We start from the raw sequence: 20,589 nt of genomic DNA, 5'->3' as shown, positions 1-20,589 counted from the left end.
TCATTTCTCTATTTATATATATATATATATACCAAAAAAAAAACAAAGTAGATGGAGAGGTGAGGAAGAGAGAGAGACCATTGTTGATGCCTTGGAGTCATAAAAAGGAGATTGGGAGATGGGTGGAAGAAGACGTGACATTGCAAAAGAGGAGATATAGAGTAATGATGGGTTTGTTTGCACTTAATAGCCTCTAAATAAAATCAAGCTAAATGGTTCAATATTTGGTGAACCAATAATATTTAGTTAATTTTTTAGGTTTTGAATAGATTATGATCAAATTATTATCTCCCTACATGCTGATTCAGTTAGTAGTATGTGCAACTCACATTAAACACCCTTACCCCCTTAAAACTCACCAAATTATTCAAAAATTCATCAAACAACTTACCCCGCCCCCCTCCTCTATCTTCTCCACGCACAATTGCCTCCATTCTCCATGCATATATGAATAGTCCAAGCACAATCGCCAATCCTATTTCTTCTTCTTTTTCTTCGTCTTTCTTGTTATTTATGTTACATTTTTTCCCCAATACCCGACTTTAAGGCATTTTTAGATTGAAATATTAATAACACTACTATTGATGTTGTTGATTCTTCTTCTTCTTTTAAGTGCTCATTGGACGTATTATAGAGTCTCCCTCCTCCCGCTCCCAAAAAAAAAATAAAAAACAGCAAAAAACAATGTCAAAATTTTTCCTGAGAAAAAAAATTAAAGAAAAATACAATAAACAATAAAGTAGTATCTGGGCGTATAGATTTTAGTGTTGTTAGGATCTAAATTTGTATAGATTTGGATAAAATTCAAGATAATTTTATGTTTATTTCATTTAAATTCACACAAATTTAAATCTTTCAAACTCTTGAAGGATGAGTAAGTAAATCATTGAGAATGAGAATGTGAAACCTGACTATTGATAAAAGATTGTATGTATTAAAAGTAAAAAAAAAAAAAATTCAAGAGATCAAAGGCTAATTAGGCAAGGGTGCAATGTATCATTGTCTATTTATCTACGTGTATGTCACAATAATGATGATGTCTATAAAGAGATGACTTCTAAATTCATGGAAAAATTAATGGAGACTAGAGCCTAAGGGTAGTTACCATCCAAGTCAACTGTTCAGTCAGAGAAATTGATGTCAACGTTATGATGACCAGAATAATCTACGCCAACGTTGTAATAACCGGAGCAATTCACGTTCGCACCATAATTCTCCAATAAATGGCATATCACCCTTGAGTCAAATTCCATCACTATAAATGGGGATTCAGAAAATAGGTTAAAGTATTATTCTTAACCCATCTTTATTGTTGCTTACAAGCTCTCTAGAACAGTCCTTTACTTAGGCAGTGGAGAGATCTCCCAAAGTACATCTCGGGTCCTTCAAACCACATTTGTTTTCGTCTTTTTCAAGTGATCGGGATTGGAAAGCTCATTAGAGGTCAATCGATATTTTTTGTTGCAACTGTTGGCGCCGTCTATAAAAACGCTTTTGAGAGTTTTTCTTCTATTTCCAATCTTCAATCCTTGATGACGCTGTATCAAATAATATTCGATCCTTGATCACCACAATATCAAATAATTCAAAATCAGAGCATTGGTTTGTTCTCTCTTTCAGCTCGGAGGAGTCGATGCATTGGCTCGGTCTTTCCCTGTGTTTCCCTGCGAGCTAGTGTGAGGAGAAGCGTTTGAAAATGCTAGAAGGCCCCTCCGCCTCCGCCTCCGCCGCCGCCGCTGCATCCATTGCCCCCGACACCAACCGTGCCGAACCCGAATGCCTTCTAGGCATCGCAGAGAAGCTCTCACACAATCGCGATCTCGGCAGCTCTAAAGAATTTGCCGTCCTGGCCCAAGAGATGGAGCCACTTTTGGAAGACTCCAATCAGATTTTTACTATCACCGAGGTCCTCCTCACCGCTCTGCTTCTGATTTCCATGGATGCGCCTTGATGTAGACATCAATGTCTCTGTAGAGGCCGTTGTCGAAGAGCCGAGCGTGTTTTGGAAGAGTGATGGCTAGTTCATTAAATTTTTCCAACTACAAATTGGCGTCTGAAGCGATCTCCGACAGGTATCCGTCTATCAATTTCCCGATGAACATCAGCTCCGTGGATTTGGTACCCTCATCGTCTTCGATTCCAGCAGCAGATCTCTCTTCAAAATCCTCCAGGAAGTAGTTTAAAACCCTTTCCACGCAATCGATGTCGTAAAGCATCTCGTTCAGATATGAATAACTCAGAAGATCGTCCAATGTTGCTTGCTCCAGCTGCGACCCGATCTTCTTCTCCAAAGTAGCTCGACATGCTTTTGATGCGGTCAAAATGTTCGCCATTCTTAGTAATCCAAACAAAAACCTTGTCAACGTTGCAGATCTCGAGCTTTTCTTTGGCGGAATACTCGTAATAATCGTCTCCAACATATCTCTCTATTCAGTCTCTCAAGCTACAGATGTCGACGATGTCGAAGACAACAACGGTTTCCTACCAGAACGAGAGATGCCTGGAAGGTTCCTCTTTGCATAACAAATGAGACAAGCTCTCTATAATTTCCACACTCGGATCTCGAGATCTCATGGCCGAAATCAAGCATTGAACATTGAAATCAAGTATGATTTCATAAATCAGTTGTGAATCAAGACGATTTCAAATGCAAGAAATGGATGTGAATCATCAGAGGAAGAAACTGATGATGAAGAAGATGGTGAACTAGAGTCGAATGATTTCGGGGAAGATGGAATTGATGGGGAGTACGAAGAGGAAGATGATTTTGATGCTTCGGAGACTCTTGGAACAAAAGTTACGATTGAAGCTGTTTGTGAATTTGAGGGAGGTGCATATGAAGGTGTTGCAAAGGAAGCTGGTACCGAAGGGTGCGCCTCAGGTGTTCGACAAATTACGACAAAGGGTTCTGCTTCAACCGCTGCAAAGGGCATGTCTAGGGATCGTTTGAACGCAGCAAAGGACACACCGGGTGTTTGTTAAAATCCCTGCAATGCTGGGTACCGAAGACGAAGTTCAGGTTTGTCAAAATCTTCAAAAGCAGAATGTTTTAAGTTTGAAAGAAAACCATAGTGATGCTTGTCGAGATTGCGAGTCAAGTAAAGGCATTGCGAACACAGAATTGGTAACAATGGTGATGCTACTGTTGCTAGTATTGGGAAAAACAACCGTGCACAATGTGCTCGACTGAATGGCACAAAGGAGATGGAAATGGTTGCTTGTGTTCATTTGAGTGCAACAACTACAGAGTTGCATATGTTGCAATTAAATCACAAAGGCAACGACAGCAGCTACCTAATGCACAATGACAGCAACTGTAACCAATCCATGAGGATGGGGCAGATCCAAGTGTTTTGGAGAATGATGATGGTCGTGCCTGAGGTGTTCGACAAAATGGCACAAAGGATATGGAAAATTGATTCTTCATGAAAGGGGACAAGAAAGTTTGTTGGAAGGAATATTTTTGATTTAATATTTATTATCTTATGAAAAAACATTTTTAAGGTCTATTATGTTTTTTGATTTATTGCTCTGTGATTTACTATTTGTTTTTTTCTTCGTTTTTACACACTCCTCCACTTGTGTACATACATACACACAAGGGTTTGTATGTGCACACTTTGTGAATGTTATATAATTAATCACTGTAAGTAGTATGTTGAAATTTTGATTAGTGTGTGCCAAATAGAATTTGAGCAAATTGTACAAATACCACAAAAAATTATAATCTATTAATGTTTTTTTTTTTTTATATATATATTTAGTTGGCAATAATAATATATCATTAAAAGATGCCTAAAAAGAAACTGTACCAAATTTATTTTTTGTGCATATGACTATTAATTAATTTATTATTGATTATTCATATATATATATATATATATATATTGCATAATTTAATTTTATTTGACATTGTGTGAAATCATTCAAACATTTTTGTTGTGTAATTGTTGACATTGGTATTTTTCTTTCTCTTTTTTTTTTTTTTTTGCAAATGACGTGCATAAAACTTTAGAGTTCAAATATAAACCTTGATTGTTATATTGTATTTTTTTTTAATTATAATAAAAATCTAAAATTTATTTTATCATAAAAAAACATGATTTGTTGACTAAAGAGAAATTTGATTATTAAATTTTTTTTTAATTGATCCATTTGATGCGGTACATGTTAGATTTATACTTGATATTTTTAATTAAATAATTTTATATATAGACAAATATTTTTCACGTGTGTTTCTAGTAGTCAACTATTAAATTAGATCATAAATGGATCTCTTCTTGTAGATCCGAATTCATCTTCAAGACTTCAAGGGACGGATAATGAGTCATCGATTAGGTCATCTGTTTTGGGTTCGTGTGGTTTCGTTTCTAAGAGGGGGCAATGGGGGAATTGCTTGATGCTCACTGCAGCTTACCCGCAGAGCTCTCAAGTTCGTCCACTTTGGCAAACTCTAACAATGGAATTCCATCGTGCACCGGTACAATACATCTTCATGTGGGAAATGTAGGAAGAACCTACCTATTTATCTGTCAAGAGAATGCAGAAAAAATGCATCAAAGTCCCTAAATCCGAAGAAATAGCACGGATTTGAGTCTCTTAACCCTAAAACCAAGGCTCTTTACTATTTTTGACAACTGAAAAATGTGAGAAATTGCCGCAGCAATCCAGATTTGAAGAGATTACGCAGGTTTGAACACATTCCGAAGTTATTGGTTGTTCGTTTGTTGAGAAAACAAAAATGATAATGAAGGAGAGAGTGAGAAAGCTGTAAACTTATTTCATTGCCGAAACGAATAACTGAGAAGTTATGAAATGAAATTCATAGAGTTTTCCTACATTCGAATAGATGCGTGCATACTTAAATTTTTACTATATTATGTCCGTGGGCGTTAGAGTGCTCAATTATTCTGTGTTCAAAAATTAAATTGCAGTGACATGGTGAGCTGTGAACAGGGTTTATGATGAATCAGGATGCATCGATTCGGTCAGTAGTATGATTTGCATTCATCCCTAACCCTCTCCCCTGAAATTGTTGTTTTGCACTTTGTTTTGTTTACTTAAGCATTGAACTAGTCATTCTAGACAATGTTTTGGAGAATCATAACCCAATGTTTAGGAAGTGGAACCGAACAATGGAAGTTCAAAAAAATTTTGACCATAAGCACTTAGATTTTTGAATTCTGCCAGGCCTTAAATCAAGTTGAAGTTTTAGGAAATGAAAAAACACCAAAAGTTCAAGTAATACTTGTGCAATAGTGACACAAATTAGAATTTTAGATGTAATGATACTACTGATGTGCAATATTAAGTGAGTCATGTGGATGGTTTTCATAGACAATTTATAGCACATATTGTTGTTACTTTCTTGTCAACATTGGTTAACCAATTGACATCTTCTTCTAAAGGTGTATTTGTTTTTGTTGTCTCTTTAAACCTTTTTTTCTAAAAAATTCATGACCCCTCTCTTCACTATATTTAGGTGAACTTGGATGCACAAGCAAAGTTACTTATGAGTCATCTTACAGGTGTACTTTAAGTTCGTTTTTAGAGATACACTGATGAAACATGCTACAGTGTGTGTAAGTAACGTTGTGTGGGGGCACCTCATACATTTATTAAAAGCAAGAATAATTACATTTAGTACAAAGAGCATATGAAGCCACCCATTGTCAACCCTTAAAAGGAAGATTTATGCAAATAATAGTCGAGTAGTCCTCAATTGCCTAGTGGAAAAAAAAGCAAGTGATGCCTGTAATGGTGAGAGAAACGTTTATTTAATTGTAACGCAGGACACTTCATCAAAGTCATTCTATTACTTTGTGACCGAATAAATCTTGTCATATTCACTTCTAACATTTCCGGATAATGAGTTTTATTTGTATCTATCATTGGGATAGATTAGGTTTTTGCATTGTTTCTCAAAATACATTACTCTGGGAAGCTTTGCCATTGGCTTCTTTCAGAAAAATATATACACTTCATTTTTCTATTTGTTGTTGTCTCAGCTTATAGATTTTCATAGTATTTATTACTTTCTCTTGTGTATAGTTAGTTATTGGTTAAGATGGTTCTAGGTGTATAATTTTGTCTTATGCTCATCCTGGTGGAAATTATTTCATATTTGAAATGTTTTCTTCCATGATTGGAAAAGCATGAAAACATAATTTAATTGGATGAATATATAGTCCGAGTTTTAAATTGTTATAAGGAACCTTCTATTTAATGAACATTAAGAAACATGATTAAATGTCTTAAATATTTCTGCCCGCTGCATTATATGTGAAAATTTCACTTACACATAAATTAGCCGGTGTTACTTTATTGGTCATGACTTGTATATATTTTTTAGTTATGAATTTTTGTTTGTTCAGAGTTATTTTAAAACTGATGGGCTTCTAAAATTAACCTAGTATATAAAGAAAACATAACAGGGTTATGACTTTCAAGTAAAATCAGAAACAATTTCCATGTTCTTACTTTTTCCATCTAAAGAGAAGAACACAAATGAGACATTTAAAGATTTGACTGTAGAAGATCAAAACTCTCCGTTAAAGGCTGTTGGACAATCAAATCACACATCTATGGATCCAAACATTTATTCCACGTTTAGTATGGATCGAGGTATGTATTCCGCTTTTAATTTTCTTAATTGAATAATATGATGATCTTGGATTAATAGATTTATGGATTAAAATTATTACCAACAAGTGGTATCAAAACCTGATCATGTAGTTGATTAAGAAACTATGTATGCTTTGATCTAAGAATGATAAAATTTAAAGGAAACATAGATTTGATGTCTTGTTGCATGATTTTATGGATTCGACCCTAATTTGGGATGTTTAAGGTTTAAGATAAATTTGGATTAATTTCAATAAAAAAAAAAAACTGCGATTGGGAATGTTTTTGTCGCTGCCGGATTCCATAACTGTCGGCCTCCATTCAGTTCAATAGAAATTTTATTATTATTCTGGTTCACTTCTTCGAAATCTAGTGGGGCATGTCCAACAAAATTACAATTTGAAAAAGAAATTTCTTGGTTCGTGTGACGCCCCGATTTTCGTACAATTTTTTTTCCAATAATCATAAATAATTACACGTCATCCACAACACCCACAAATCGGTCACGTCAGCAATTCTACTATCATTCATACGACCCGACCCACATTGGGTACCGAGTAAAAAGTATTTTATTATACAACCTAACAGCGGAAGACAGTATATATATATTAGTCAGAATACAATTCCCAGAGTATCAATATACACATATACACAATACTATCTCATACCCAAAAACAATACAACCCTAGTCCAAACTCACCCTGTATATCAGGGTTCCAACTCCCTACTATCACGGAGCTCTATCACCTGGTCAATCTCTGTTCCCTGAAAAAATTTAGATTAATTGGGTGAGACACATATCAGTAAGAAGGAATAAATTATTTAGAGTGTGTGACCATATAAGTTCAATTATAATACACTTTACTTTTCAAATCATCGTTTCATATGAGAAAATACACTGATATACGCATTCTTATAATCATATAGATATACAACACAAGTTTTTATAAACTTTAAAATCATTTCTCAAATTCAATAATTTTCAACACATACTTACCGCGAAGTTCCTAAGAGGGAAGATTACCCACCCATACAGGTAGCTTCCCTCTGCCCTAACACGTTATGCAACCACGTATGGCCACATCTGATACCTAAGCAAGCCCTCAAGCGGAGAGTTTCACTTCGCCTCAAATATGTTTATTAGTAACTCACACGGATCCATTTTTTAATTTTATCATTCTTTATTTCTCAAATTCCATTCTTTTTTTCATTTCTCATTTTAACCAATTTTATCATTCTTTTACTTTTAGTTTCCATTTTACTTTCCGGCTCATGAGTATCCTCGGTATCAAATACCAACATCGCGTCTGTAACTTATGGCCACCCTGAGAATCTTTCTATCCATACCATACTTCCACCTATGGTCAAAGTTGTGCGCCCCGAAGGCTGGATCTAATCGCGGTTAGCCGACTCGGTTAGATCAAATATCATATCACATATCGCGTTTGTAGTACGACTGACCGGCCTATAACCTTGATCCGGACTCAGGGGGACCAACAACCTTACAAAATGGCATAGTCGATTGTCACATCACACGCTCCAAGAGTCCGTTTGATTGCACTAACACCACTAGCAACGGTACCGTGCTCAATATCATAACCATTCAACAAGGTTTACCACCACATACTCGCAATCATTATGCGGTATTGACATTTTATCATTCATATTTCAGTATTTCCACATTTCTCATTTTCATATTGCAGAATTAACATTGCAATATTTTTATTTCACATATTCACATTTCAATATCAATATTCTCAACATATTTCATCATTTAAATGATATTTTCTCAGTTCATAATTCATCTCATCTCATACTATCATATACATATCTTATTTCACAATTACTCAATATTTCTCAAAACACATTTCCATATTTCACATTTTCTCATTTTCTCAGAAAATACATTTATTACACATTTCACTTTCATCATTTTTTCACATTTCAATTCTCATATTAAAACACATTTCTGTATCACATATTTCACAGGGTAAATCATCTAACTCAGTTTAAACAGTTCTCAATATAAATCATATGCTACACAAATTTCATCTGATATTTATATCATAATAAATTTTAGGTAAAATAACATACGTCATTTTTACATATTTCTCAACCTATAATTTTCATAAAAAAGACTGTTATAATTTATTTCCCTTACCTGACTTACTGAGAGTCTCGCTAGAATCTCAAATCCTATGCCCTTGGCGTCCAAAATTCAACTCCTGCAATTTGCATTTTCCTCAGATTAATTAATCTATTTTTTCAAAATAATACTCATCTAGCCTTTCCTAGGCTCCATATACCTCAAATTAATATTTAAACTATTATTTAACACCCCCACTTAATTTTCTGAATTTTGCTCGCGGGTTCCAAAATTACACTCGCGGCACTCACCCGGACCTTAAATTTCAGAAATCCTATTTTAGCCCCAGATGCTCAATATTTTAGCATTTTTAAATTAATGCTAATTAATTAAAAATAAGCCCCTTAATAACCCTCGTACCCCAAATTTGGGGTTTTGGCCCAACACTCCCATGAGAATTTCGTCCCTCTAGACTTATAAAAAATCATTCATAGATTCTCGTGGTGGTGTTCGTTCGTCAATTGGACTTATAATTTGCAATAAATTAAAGAAAAAAAGGAAATTGACTTACCTAAGGGGATACGCCTATGCCGCTCCTGCCACCGATCCGCTCAGGTAGAAATGACGGCAGTGGAGAATGGAGTCCTGTGGTATCTTCAAATTTTTGATTTGGCGAAAATCAGTCAAGAAATCGAGGAGAGAGGGAGAGAGAATGAGAGGAGAGAGGGAGAGAGAATGAGAGGAGAGAGAGAGAGAGAGAGAGAGTTCAAAGCTGTGCAGGAAGAAAAAAGAAAAGAAAAGAAAAGAAGAAGAAGAAGAAAGAGAAGAAGAAGAAGAAGAAGAAAAGGTAGGGGGGTCCTGAAACTTCTAATAATAATAATAATAATAATAATAATAATATATTTAATTAATAGTAATAATAATAATATATTTATTAATAAAAATAAAAATAAAGTTTAATAATTTTTTTCTTTTTTTTATTCGATTAATTAATTAATTAATTAAATTTTCTTTTAGATCACTCCACTAATCTTGTATAACCCTTTTTGAAGTTTTTTCCTAATTTGTTATTTTTTTTAAAAATATATCAAATAATACCTTTTTCGGGAAAATAATTCCTGAAATAACCCTGACGTAATCTCGCTACTCTAAGTAGCGAGATTTGTCACGTGTCATTTCGGGAATTATTTTTCTAAAAAAAAAATTATTTAGTATATATATATATATTTAAAAAAATGATAAATCAGGAAATAAATTTTTCTGCGTAATAAATAGGAAAATAAATTTTTTTAATATATTTTTTTAAAAAATGATAAATCGAGAAATAAATGTTTTGCGTAATAAATTCTTCCGCATAATAAATCAGGAAATAAATTCTTTCTATAAATTTTTATATGTTGTAATATTATTATATATAATAAAAATATTAATAATGATATTATAATATTAATATTATTTTTAAAATTTATGTAATATATATTATATATAAATTGTCATATTAATATATTTGATCACTAATTTTGGATTTGAATTCACAAATCAAAATTTAATATATGAGTGCATGCTCTCAACTCTTAATTAACAAAATAAAAGTTAGAAATCTAAAAAACAGTAAAAAATATTTGTTACATTTTCTATATGAATTTTAAAAAATAAAAATGTCATTTTAAATTATTTTAAAAATAAAAAAATAAAAATAGAACTATTTCTACAAGAAAATAGTGTCAATTTTTTTATACTGTTAATTTATTTTAGAAAAAATTTCTAAAAAATGAAAAATTAGCTATTTTTTAAATATTTTTTTAAACTAAAAATAAAAATTTAAAATATTTTCCATAACTAAATAGACCATTAATTTTTTTAAAGTCTTCATGATATTTATTTTTACATTTAACTAGTGATTAGAAAGCCATATATATGATGGCAATTTTTATATTTTGAGGAATATAAAATTTTAAAAAATGTGATACTCTTATCTTTATGCTCACATATGACAATACTTATAAAATATGAAAATTTTCATTTCATGCAACTCATGAGAATTTTATATAGAAATTTTATTTTTGTTATGAACCAAATAGAGAAATGGGTATCGTGTATACATTTTCTATATTGATATAAGTAGACTAAATAAATAATCTTTAAATCTAGTGAACAAAACAATACTTTTAAGTAAAAAAAAAAATTTAAAAATATATTAAATAGAAAAAAATAGATATAATTAAATAGGAATTTTCTTTTTTTTTTTTAAATTTATTGTTCCAAAAATAATAAGAGAAAGAATTAAATTTTTTTTATTTTCGTATTTATTACGCAGAAGATTTTTTTTCCGATTTATCATTTTAAAAAATATATATATTAAAAGAATTTATTTCCTTATTTATTACGTAGGAGAATTTATTTCCTAATTTATAATTTTTTAAAAAATATATATATTAAATAATACTTTTTTGGGGAAAATAATTCTCAAAATGACACATGACAAATTTTGCTACTCCAAGTAGTGAGATTACGTTAGGTTATTCTGAGAATTATTTTTTCAAAAAATATATTATTTAATATATTTTTTAAAAAAGGATAAATGGGAAAAAACTCCCCTTTCTAGGGTTATTACAGTTTGGGTTTTGGATTTTATGATTACTATAGTAGTATGATTTGATATGTGATGGGGATAGAATCAAACAAAACAAAACAGCCAAATAGGAGAAACAGATATACAAGACACTCAACACTAAAAATATAATAATTGGCAGTGGATCATTCTTGTTGCTTCTGTTTGGTTGATTTGGGGGATATAGAAAGAAGCATGTATTATGGGTGCTGAATTATTTTATTGATATAGAAAATAATGTAAGAGGATGTGATGGCTTATTGGAATCAGTACAATTTGTGCATTTTGTGTGACCCACAATTTTGCTTGAGAATATATATATATAGACATGTACAACGGAATTGAATTTTGCACATGGAGGGTATGTCTGGCCTGCTTGATTTGGAATTTGGAATTATTTTCATCATCATTATTTTATAATTTTTTTTTAAAAAAAATTATTTTCCTTATAAGGTAATTTGTGCATACCTACTATTTTAGTATAAGTATATTGAAGTAATAAGTTGTCAAAGTAACCTCTATTATGTAGATGCATCTATATTGAAACATTAAGGACGTATGTGTGTTATTTGTGCAAGTAATGATCGGCCCAAAGGAAGGTCATTCTTAGGCCAAATAACTTGCATACTTGCGGTGATAAATATGTTACAATTATTTGGTTATCTATGTGAATAATAAGTCGGTCCAAAGAAAGACTTGTTGTTTGACAGGACTTACAATAAGTATTTGATCACTGCATGAAGGATACCACTAATAAGTTAATATTTCTGTCCAAAGATAGAATATTACTGTTGTGCTAAGTATCTTCAGATGGGGCCGACTTTATTTGTTAATATACTTGTCATGTATATATAAAACGGATTTAGGAACTTAATATGACTTGTATATTATAACTAAGCATGTTGTTTGATTTTTTGTTCTGCATTCAATTACTGCATCTACTACTACAATTTATACTAACATAAATTCCATTCGATGCTTAATGGCTCTAACTTTAAGAATTGGAAGGAGAACGTCATGATTGTTTCAGGTTGTATAGATCTAAATCTTGCACTATGGATAGAACGTCCTCTCGCCCTTACGGATACAAGTACCTCTGATATGAAGAGGGACTTGGAAAGGTGGGAGTGTTCAAATCGCATTAGCCTAATGATCATGAAACGCTCTGTTCCAGAAGCATTCAGTGGCACAATGTCCGATGAGGATAATGCTAAGGTATTCCTTGAGAAACTAAAGAAACGTTTTACAAAAAACGAAAATGCTCAAACAAACAACCTTTTGACAAGTCTTATTTCAATGACGTATAAAGAAAAAAGATCATATCAGGGAATACATTATGGAATCACTTCAAAGCTAAAGACACTTAAGTTAGAGTTGTCTGATGACTTGCTCATGCACTTAGTTTTGATTTCCCTTCCTGCACAATACAATAAGTTCACTGTGAGTTATAACACCCAAAAGGATAAGTGGACTTTGAATGAGCTTATTGCTCATTGTGTGCAAGAAGAGGAAATGATTAAGTAAGAGAAGACAGAAAGTGCTTACTTAGCAACTTCCTCTAAGGATAACAAAAGGAAAAATGATAAGAATGCTGCAGTTGGGACATCACAATAATAATATTTTTCATAACTAAATAGACCCTTAGTTTTTTTTTAAAGAATTTATGATATTTATTTTTACATTTAACTGTTGATTAGAAAACCATATATGATGACAATTTTTATATTTTGAGGAATATAAAATTTTTAAAAATGTGACGCTCTTATCTTTATGCTCACATATGACAATGCTCACAAAATATGAAAATTTTAATTTCATGCAACCCCAACCCATGAGAATCTTATGTAAAAATTTTATTTTTGTTATGAACAAAATAGAGAAATGGGTATCGTCTATATATTTTCTATATTGATATAAGATAGACTAAATAAAAATATTTCACACTTATCCCATTTCTAAATCGTTCTAAAAAGAATCTTTAAATCTAGTGAACAAAACAATACTTTTAAGTAAAAAAAAATTTTAAAATATATTAAATGGAAAAAAATAGATATAATTAAACAGGAATTTTCTTTTTTTTTTTTCAAAAATTTATTATTCCAAAAGTAATAAGAGAAAAAATTAAATTTTGTTTTATTTCCCGATTTATTACGCAGAAGAATTTATTATTACGCAAAAGATTTATTTCTCGATTTATCTTTTAAAAAAAAATATATTAAAAGAATTTATTTCCCTATTTATTACACAGAAAAATTTATTACGCAGAAAAATTTATTTCTTGATTTATCATTTTTTAAAATATATATATTAAATAATATTTTTTTTTGGAAAACAATTCCCGAAATGACACGTGGCAAATCTCACTACTTCAAGTAGCGAGATTACATCAGAGTTTTTCCGAGAATTATTTTCCCAAGAGAGCTATTATTTAATTTATTAAAAAAAAAGATAAATCCGGAAAAAACTCGAGAAAATGTTCTCATTTCAAGAGGAATGTTGCGGTTTCCTTGCAATCGGAGTATCTATCAGGGAAGTTGATTAGCTTCTTCTTTTCTTATTTCTCTTGCTTGTTAATAATTCTAAGTGTTTAACAATCTCTTTATGATGTAGCTTGAGCCCGTTTGTTGATTCTAATTTTACCATTTTTTTTTTAAAAAAACAAATGAGTCTTTAAAACTAAACTTGAGTTAACTTGACTTTTTAACTAAAGGAGTTGAGTTCGCCCTGTTCATGTTCAGTTCATTTTTTTTAAAATTTTTTTTAATTTTTAATTTTTTGTTATTTACATAGGAATTCAAGTCATCAATGAGCCCTTCGAACCTCTTGGTGAGGCACCAAACCTACGGATCAACGTCCACTGCCCCCAGATCTTGCTGATCAGGATAAATCCGGATGCAGACATGACTTCTGTGCATCAATTGGACGTTCGGCCAACCTGACTCCCCAGACACATCTCCATTATTATCCACGATCCCCGCTGGCTCACAGAGAACTCTCACCATCCACAGTCCTCGCTGACTAACAGAACAAACTTTCACCATTCACAGTCCCCGCTGACTCACAGAGTAAGCTCTCATCATTCACAGGTACCGCTGGTTCCATGAATGTATCTACCTGAAATTGAACCCTCGATGCTCTTTCTTACTTGCTGATGAGTCTAAGTGAGTCAAGATTAATCTTGTTAAAATTGTGTGATTATATATTAATAGGTTTAAATTAAATATAAAATTGCTCACTCTCCAATGAGTCTAAATGAGTCAAGACTAATCTTGTTAAAATTATGTGATTATATATTAATAGGTTTAAAATTAAATATAAAATTGCTCACTCAAACACAAAATTAAGATTTTAATTTATGTCTTACAATCTCATGTCATGAAAATATTTATAAAAAAAAAAAAAATTGTTATAGTGATGATTAAAGAGAAAAGCAAATATCAAGTCAATTTTTTATCCTAAATAAGAAAAAGTTAATGAACTTACTTCATTAGTTAACTCTAAGCTTATGAACAAATATATTATTTTTAAACAATTAAGGTTTCAAATCAATTAAACAAATTAGTCACAAATTTAGCAAGTCGAGTATTGTCTAACACAAATTCGGCTCCTCTAATTTTTAAACTTAAAATTTAACTTCGATTTCGACTTACTTATCTTACCGAAATAGTTAGAATAAACTATTATTGAGTGGAATGGCTTCTCATTGTAGTCTATATATTAGACATGACTTATACCTTATTCATCAAATTAGTAATACTTCATCATTAGATTGGTAATGAATTTGAAAAATACATGCCCAATTATTAAGCAATTGTTGAGAATTAGGAAACATCTCATTGATCATACTACTATGATGCATGTCATTAAATTAAGATGTCAAGAAACTAGCGCCTTATATATTAATTAACAGTTTTTTTGTCGCAAATGCTTTATTATTTTTTGTATTTCTTGAAATTTTCATACTTTATATTTTCAATTGGGGCAAGAATATAAGATACCATGTGGCAATAAAAATAGTTACAGAACTCAATAGACAATGTCATAGAGCATGAGTTGTATCATAAAAGAGATACAACCATGAGAAAAGAAAAGAGGAAAGAAAAGTTAAAAAGAGTAGTCCCCAAAAGGATAACATTGTCTCTTAGTAGTAAATTTTTTTGCTCTTCTCATTAGTGTTGCTTGTGACAAATTTATTGATGATTCTTAAAAACTCCTTACAATATCAACAAGTTTTGATAATCTCAAGTATCTTTTGAGTTCTTGAATCACTTGGAAGAAGCATCTGAACCTGCAATTATTAATGAATAAGTTTAGATGCAATAAAATATAATAATTAGAATGTTAAAGTGAAAAACGCATACAAACACAAAGAAATTAAAATGAGAAGATATAGTGGAAAGGTTTCAAAAAGCATTATGACCTTTCAATGAAAAGCATCATTCCCATACAGTGAAAACATTTCATGCACTGAGTTTTAAATTGGAAAATCCAAGTATAATTTAACAAGACCCACAATTTAGACTGTTTTTATTGAATAAAAGTGGCTCATAGGAGGATCATGTTATTCTTCCGGATGACCTAATTTTTTTCTTGGGGATATATAGGGGCTCCATGAAAGTAATAACTAGTCAAAGCGTTCAATGAGAAAAGTATTGAAGTTAGCTGAAAAGCATTTATATTACCTTATGAGTTGAAGCAATGGCAAAGGGTATCTTTCTCACATCTCCAGAACAATATCTACAACCGAAAAACATACCCCGTGAGCTTCAAATTTTATACTTTACACATACAAATATGCATATGTATGTATGTATATGTGGGAATCTTACATTCAGAATCTGTCTTCACCCATTTGTGTCCAACATCTCCGATTTTCTCCTGCTTTTCCTCTTCATTTTCTACATTCAACTTCTGTCTATTCTCCATGTATGTTGGCAAGGATGACGCCCCATGAGAAGAATTTGGAGAGTTTATTTTCTTGTGCAGCATTTTCCTCAAAAACTACATCCAATATACCCAAAAAGAAAAACTCAATTAATCAATCATTCATTCTTCTAATAGGTTCCTCAAGAACTAAAATGATCTATGTGAATACCTTTTCCATTCTCGATTCTTGAAGGGTACCCCTCAAACTTGGAGCGGGGCCGAACCCATTTGCGCACACAAAAATCTTCTTTAGAAGGAAGGCGACGGACCTCTTCCTAATTTTCTTCTTCTCACTATTTGCACAAATGCCTTTGCACCGGTGAAGGATTACGCTAATCGTCCTCTCAATATCTTCATCTTCATCCTCTGCCTCGCTGCAGATTGCATTTGTATTACTGATTGGTCGATCTACTCCCAAGCTCGACGGGCAATTGAGAAATTCATCCAGGGGGAGATCTGCGACTTTTCCTTCCACGTTGGAGCTATTTGCGGGCTTTCGGGATAGGAGCTTCGTCAGTTCGCTCTGTAATTTTTCAACTTCTTCAGGTGTGAAATCCTCGAGGATGTCTTCGGATGAAGATGGGTTGTCCTCTTCGGCAAGTTGGGGATATGAGATATGATTTTCATTTACACTTTCGGAAGTGTTTCCGAAAGTTCCGATCGCCAATAGCCCGTGAGGCCAATCCTTGAATTCTTCCTTCCCACTTGAGGGGTTTGTTTGATCTGCAAATTGAAATTGGAATTTATAGATGTGTTTGATGAATATGGTGGGAGGGATGATCAAATTTGAATTTAGTAACTACAAAAGACACGGTGATGGCGCCTTTATGAATTTGAAAACACAGCAATTTTTTGAAGGTGAGAGAGAATACACTTACCTTAATATGAACCCATATTATTGTACTCAGTGAAGGAGTGTCACATGAACTCATCTTAACTCAAAGCATAATTCGAATTAAATATTGTACATTCTGTTAAGTGTCAGCTAAGTTGTATGATTAATGATGTTTGCATGTTTTCATCGTCTATAGAGACAATTTTGTTTAAGAATAATAGCATTTTCGTTAGATTTAATAGTTTTACTATTAATTATTTTTGTATAACTAAATAGAGAGTTAAAGAAGTTTTGGTATAATGCTAAAAAATGAGAACAAACATTATTTTAAGATGCTCGATAATTTATACGGATGCAATTGTGTTTTCTGTTTTGAGGGGATATAGAAATTACATACACCTCCCTTATATTTTTAATATGTGTACTTACAAATTTCAATAAAAAATATTTAATTTCAGATTTTATAATTTTATTAACGATAAGGTTGAAATTTTATTATATTATTGAATGATAATCTACAATATTCTAACAATCATTTCGGATGGTCTTCTCATCCCAAATTTATTATTTATCACTATTTAAATATAATAAATCTAACTACTGAAATTGATCTATTTTTTTACTATACTTGAATTGCTAGCATGGAAAAAGGAGTTTGAAAAGATTGAACAAAAAAAAGTCCATTATGCCATGCAAGCTTAGCCACATGATCATATTACAGTATAACCAAACAAGCATTTAAAATATATATTTTTTAAATATAAATAGGTAGATTTAGATTTTGATTAGAATGGCCATATAAAAGCTATGGTCATTCTTGCTTTATTTTGCTTATCTATTCATGTATTGTTACCCAATATGACCATATATCAAATTTAATTAATTCAACTATTACGAATTCATTGTCAAATCAAATTCAAGTTCAATAGTTAGAGTATCTCACTATATTGATTTGATTCCAAGTGAACCCACTTATCAATGCTAGCTTTTAGATCTACAAACATTTCTCAATAGCAATCTTTATTATAGTCACTCTTATTATTATTATTTTTTCTATCTCATACATCTCTGCTTTACTAGCCATTAGCCAATGTAATATACAATCATCATGAACAGAGTCACAAGTAATCAAACGTGATCGTATGTGTGTCTTTGGTATCTTTAACCTATTGCAACGATTCTCAAAGGACATCCGACCACCTCGTGGAAAAGAAATATCTATGTGAATCGAGCAATTCAATTTAAGTTTTTTAAGGAAATTACCAAGCAAGAGCTCGTGAGACATGAGCTTGGAAAATCCCATGAATCGCCATATTTTTCATCCCAAGTTTCTCGCCGAAAAAGATATGTATAAGCATGAAGGCATCACTAAGACGTCAGGAGTAAAAAGACTAAACAGAACGCATTGAATTATATACGCACGTGCGTATTTCTCTCGCATTATATAAATAATTTTTAGAATATCTAGCTAGGCTTTTGAAATGAATTTAATTATTTTTTAAGAAAAGTGTTCAGTATAATATGGATAGATTCATGAGAGTACTATAATTCAAGTAGAGCATGGAAATGGGAGAGGTAGCGGAGAAGGACATCGTTGATCTGATGGATTGCAAACGCAAGGCATTGAATCGAATGCGATATAAATAAATGAAAGAAAGAAAAAAAAAAAACAAAAAAAGGGACAGAGAGAAATGAAATGCTTACAAGTAGGTGCAGTTGCATTGGTATTTCTGTTCCTATTCAGCTTATTTTGCATCCATCCGAAGATCTGCCAATGCACCAAAAACAAATCAAAATTCTCATTTGAATGAACCTCAGCTACCTTCAGTGCGCACTCCAACCATTTACTTAAATTTAAACTCAAAAAATCTTTCAGGCCCTGTCTCTCTCTTTATCTCACCTTCATTCTCAGAGATTGAATGCGGAAGCTAAAGGAGCGAGCAGAGCGTGAGAGAGTTGGCGGTGGTGTATGGAGTAGTGGTACGCTTGAGACTATATGCCCGGCAGATCCTACAAGCCAATGATCAGACTTAATTGAAACTTTTCTAGTTATTAATGGTACTACAACCCTAATAAACAAAGAAAGGTGATGGGACAGCCCCCACGGATCCCGTGGAATTCGACAGCCTTTCCTTCACTGGGTTCGAGTTCCAAAACACGGCCTCTCTCTTTCTCTCTCTCTCTCTCTCCACCCCAGACACTTTCTCTCCATTCTTCCTCACCCTTTTCCCCCTTACTCAACTAATACCCCACTGCCCAAAGCTCTCCTTCCCCGACAGATGGGCCACGTTTCTGTAGGTGCCCGTACATGGCAGCCTGTGGAGCGGTGGTCGTGGCGCCCCTCTTGTCCGTCCGATCGGGGACCGGAGATCGCAAGACATTATTTTCCTTTCCGTAGAATCAATCTCGATAAATTGAGATCAGTGGTAAGGAGAGGTGCCACGGTGAGCCCACACGAGATTGTGTGGCCGCGGACCCAAGCTTCAGTCTATCAGTATTCAATTTCACTTTGATTTAAATTTAATATTTGTTGACATTTAATCATCTCAAATGGTGGGAAGTGAAGAATATATCTATATGGATCTGTTGTGTTGAATGAAATTGATGCATTGGGAATGCAATTGCAAGCTTACTTTCAAATCTTTTATTTGGTTCTACCAAAGTAGTCATGAATTTGGAGCACATTTTAAATTCAGCCTTCATTTAAAGCATGTTACTGTCATGATTAAAACCTTTAAAAGTTTTTAAGTTTATAATTTTATTTTATATAAACTTTTCTCATTGATTTACAAAATAAAACTCTGAGGTCGTTGAATCTCAGTTCTCGCACCGCTAGGGGGGGCGAGAACCACAACACCTAACTAAATTTTATACTATGACAAAGCAAATAATCTAAATGTCATACTACCTAAGACATTAAATTTAATGATATTAGGATTCCTAAGCTAGCGTATTGTTTGATTAATCGCTAGAAAAATTTAAAAGAATAAAAATAATTTTTCTATTTGATTTGCAAATTAGAGAGCAAATTGTAGAGAGTAAATAAATGAATTATAGAATAAAATTAAAAGATTAGAGAACAAATTCAATGAATTATTCAATGCTAAAGGATTTGATTTGCACTCAAAACTAGAAAAATAGAAATAATTTTAATTTAATAAAAAATAAATGATCTAATACAAGATTTAATCAATCTCACATTGTGCAATTAACCTTAATGAATGAGAGAGAGAGAGAGAGAGAGAGAGAGAGAGAGAGAGAGAGGAGGGGATTGAATATAGCTTTAATACATTCTATTATACATTTTAATATTTTTAAAAAATCAATAATGTACTATAATGTGAATTACCAATTTAAAAAAAAACTATTAGTAGCCTTTCAAATTTTCTCAATCAAATGTCAATAATCTCTCTCTCTCTCTCTCTCTCTCTCTCTCTCTCTCTCTCTCTCTCTCTCTCTCTCTCCATTTAAAAAATTAAAATTAAGGACAAATTATCATTACAAAAT

General features: G+C 32.2%; 2 protein-coding genes and 1 pseudogene across 2 annotated transcripts; 1 reads left to right on the top strand and 2 right to left on the bottom strand.

Moving 5' to 3' along the window:
• Positions 1-1,777: 1,777 nt before the first annotated feature.
• Positions 1,778-2,933, bottom strand: LOC131163553 (BTB/POZ domain-containing protein At5g66560-like; annotated as a pseudogene).
• Positions 2,934-12,296: 9,363 nt separating this feature from the next.
• On the top strand, positions 12,297-12,845 carry LOC131163552 (uncharacterized). The gene has a single exon (XM_058120147.1). The coding sequence runs from the start codon at positions 12,297-12,299 to the stop codon at positions 12,843-12,845; it is 549 nt and encodes a 182-aa protein (XP_057976130.1).
• Positions 12,846-15,323: 2,478 nt separating this feature from the next.
• On the bottom strand, positions 15,324-19,315 carry LOC131164369 (protein NEGATIVE GRAVITROPIC RESPONSE OF ROOTS). Its single transcript, XM_058121509.1, has 6 exons — positions 18,983-19,315; positions 18,787-18,850; positions 16,417-16,970; positions 16,151-16,322; positions 16,004-16,058; positions 15,324-15,609 (listed from the first exon to the last, which is right to left on the bottom strand). Exons 1-5 carry the CDS (start codon positions 18,986-18,988, stop codon positions 16,039-16,041), a joined length of 816 nt encoding a protein of 271 aa, XP_057977492.1. The 5' UTR covers positions 18,989-19,315; the 3' UTR covers positions 15,324-15,609; positions 16,004-16,038.
• Between the last annotated feature and the right edge of the window lie 1,274 nt (positions 19,316-20,589).

The sequence above is a fragment of the Malania oleifera genome, chromosome 9 (assembly GCF_029873635.1).
Source record: "Malania oleifera isolate guangnan ecotype guangnan chromosome 9, ASM2987363v1, whole genome shotgun sequence".
NCBI classification, from domain to species: Eukaryota; Viridiplantae; Streptophyta; class Magnoliopsida; order Santalales; family Ximeniaceae; genus Malania; species Malania oleifera.
The sequence above is the reverse complement of the archived record's forward strand: the minus strand, read 5'-3'. Positions and strand labels throughout refer to the sequence as shown.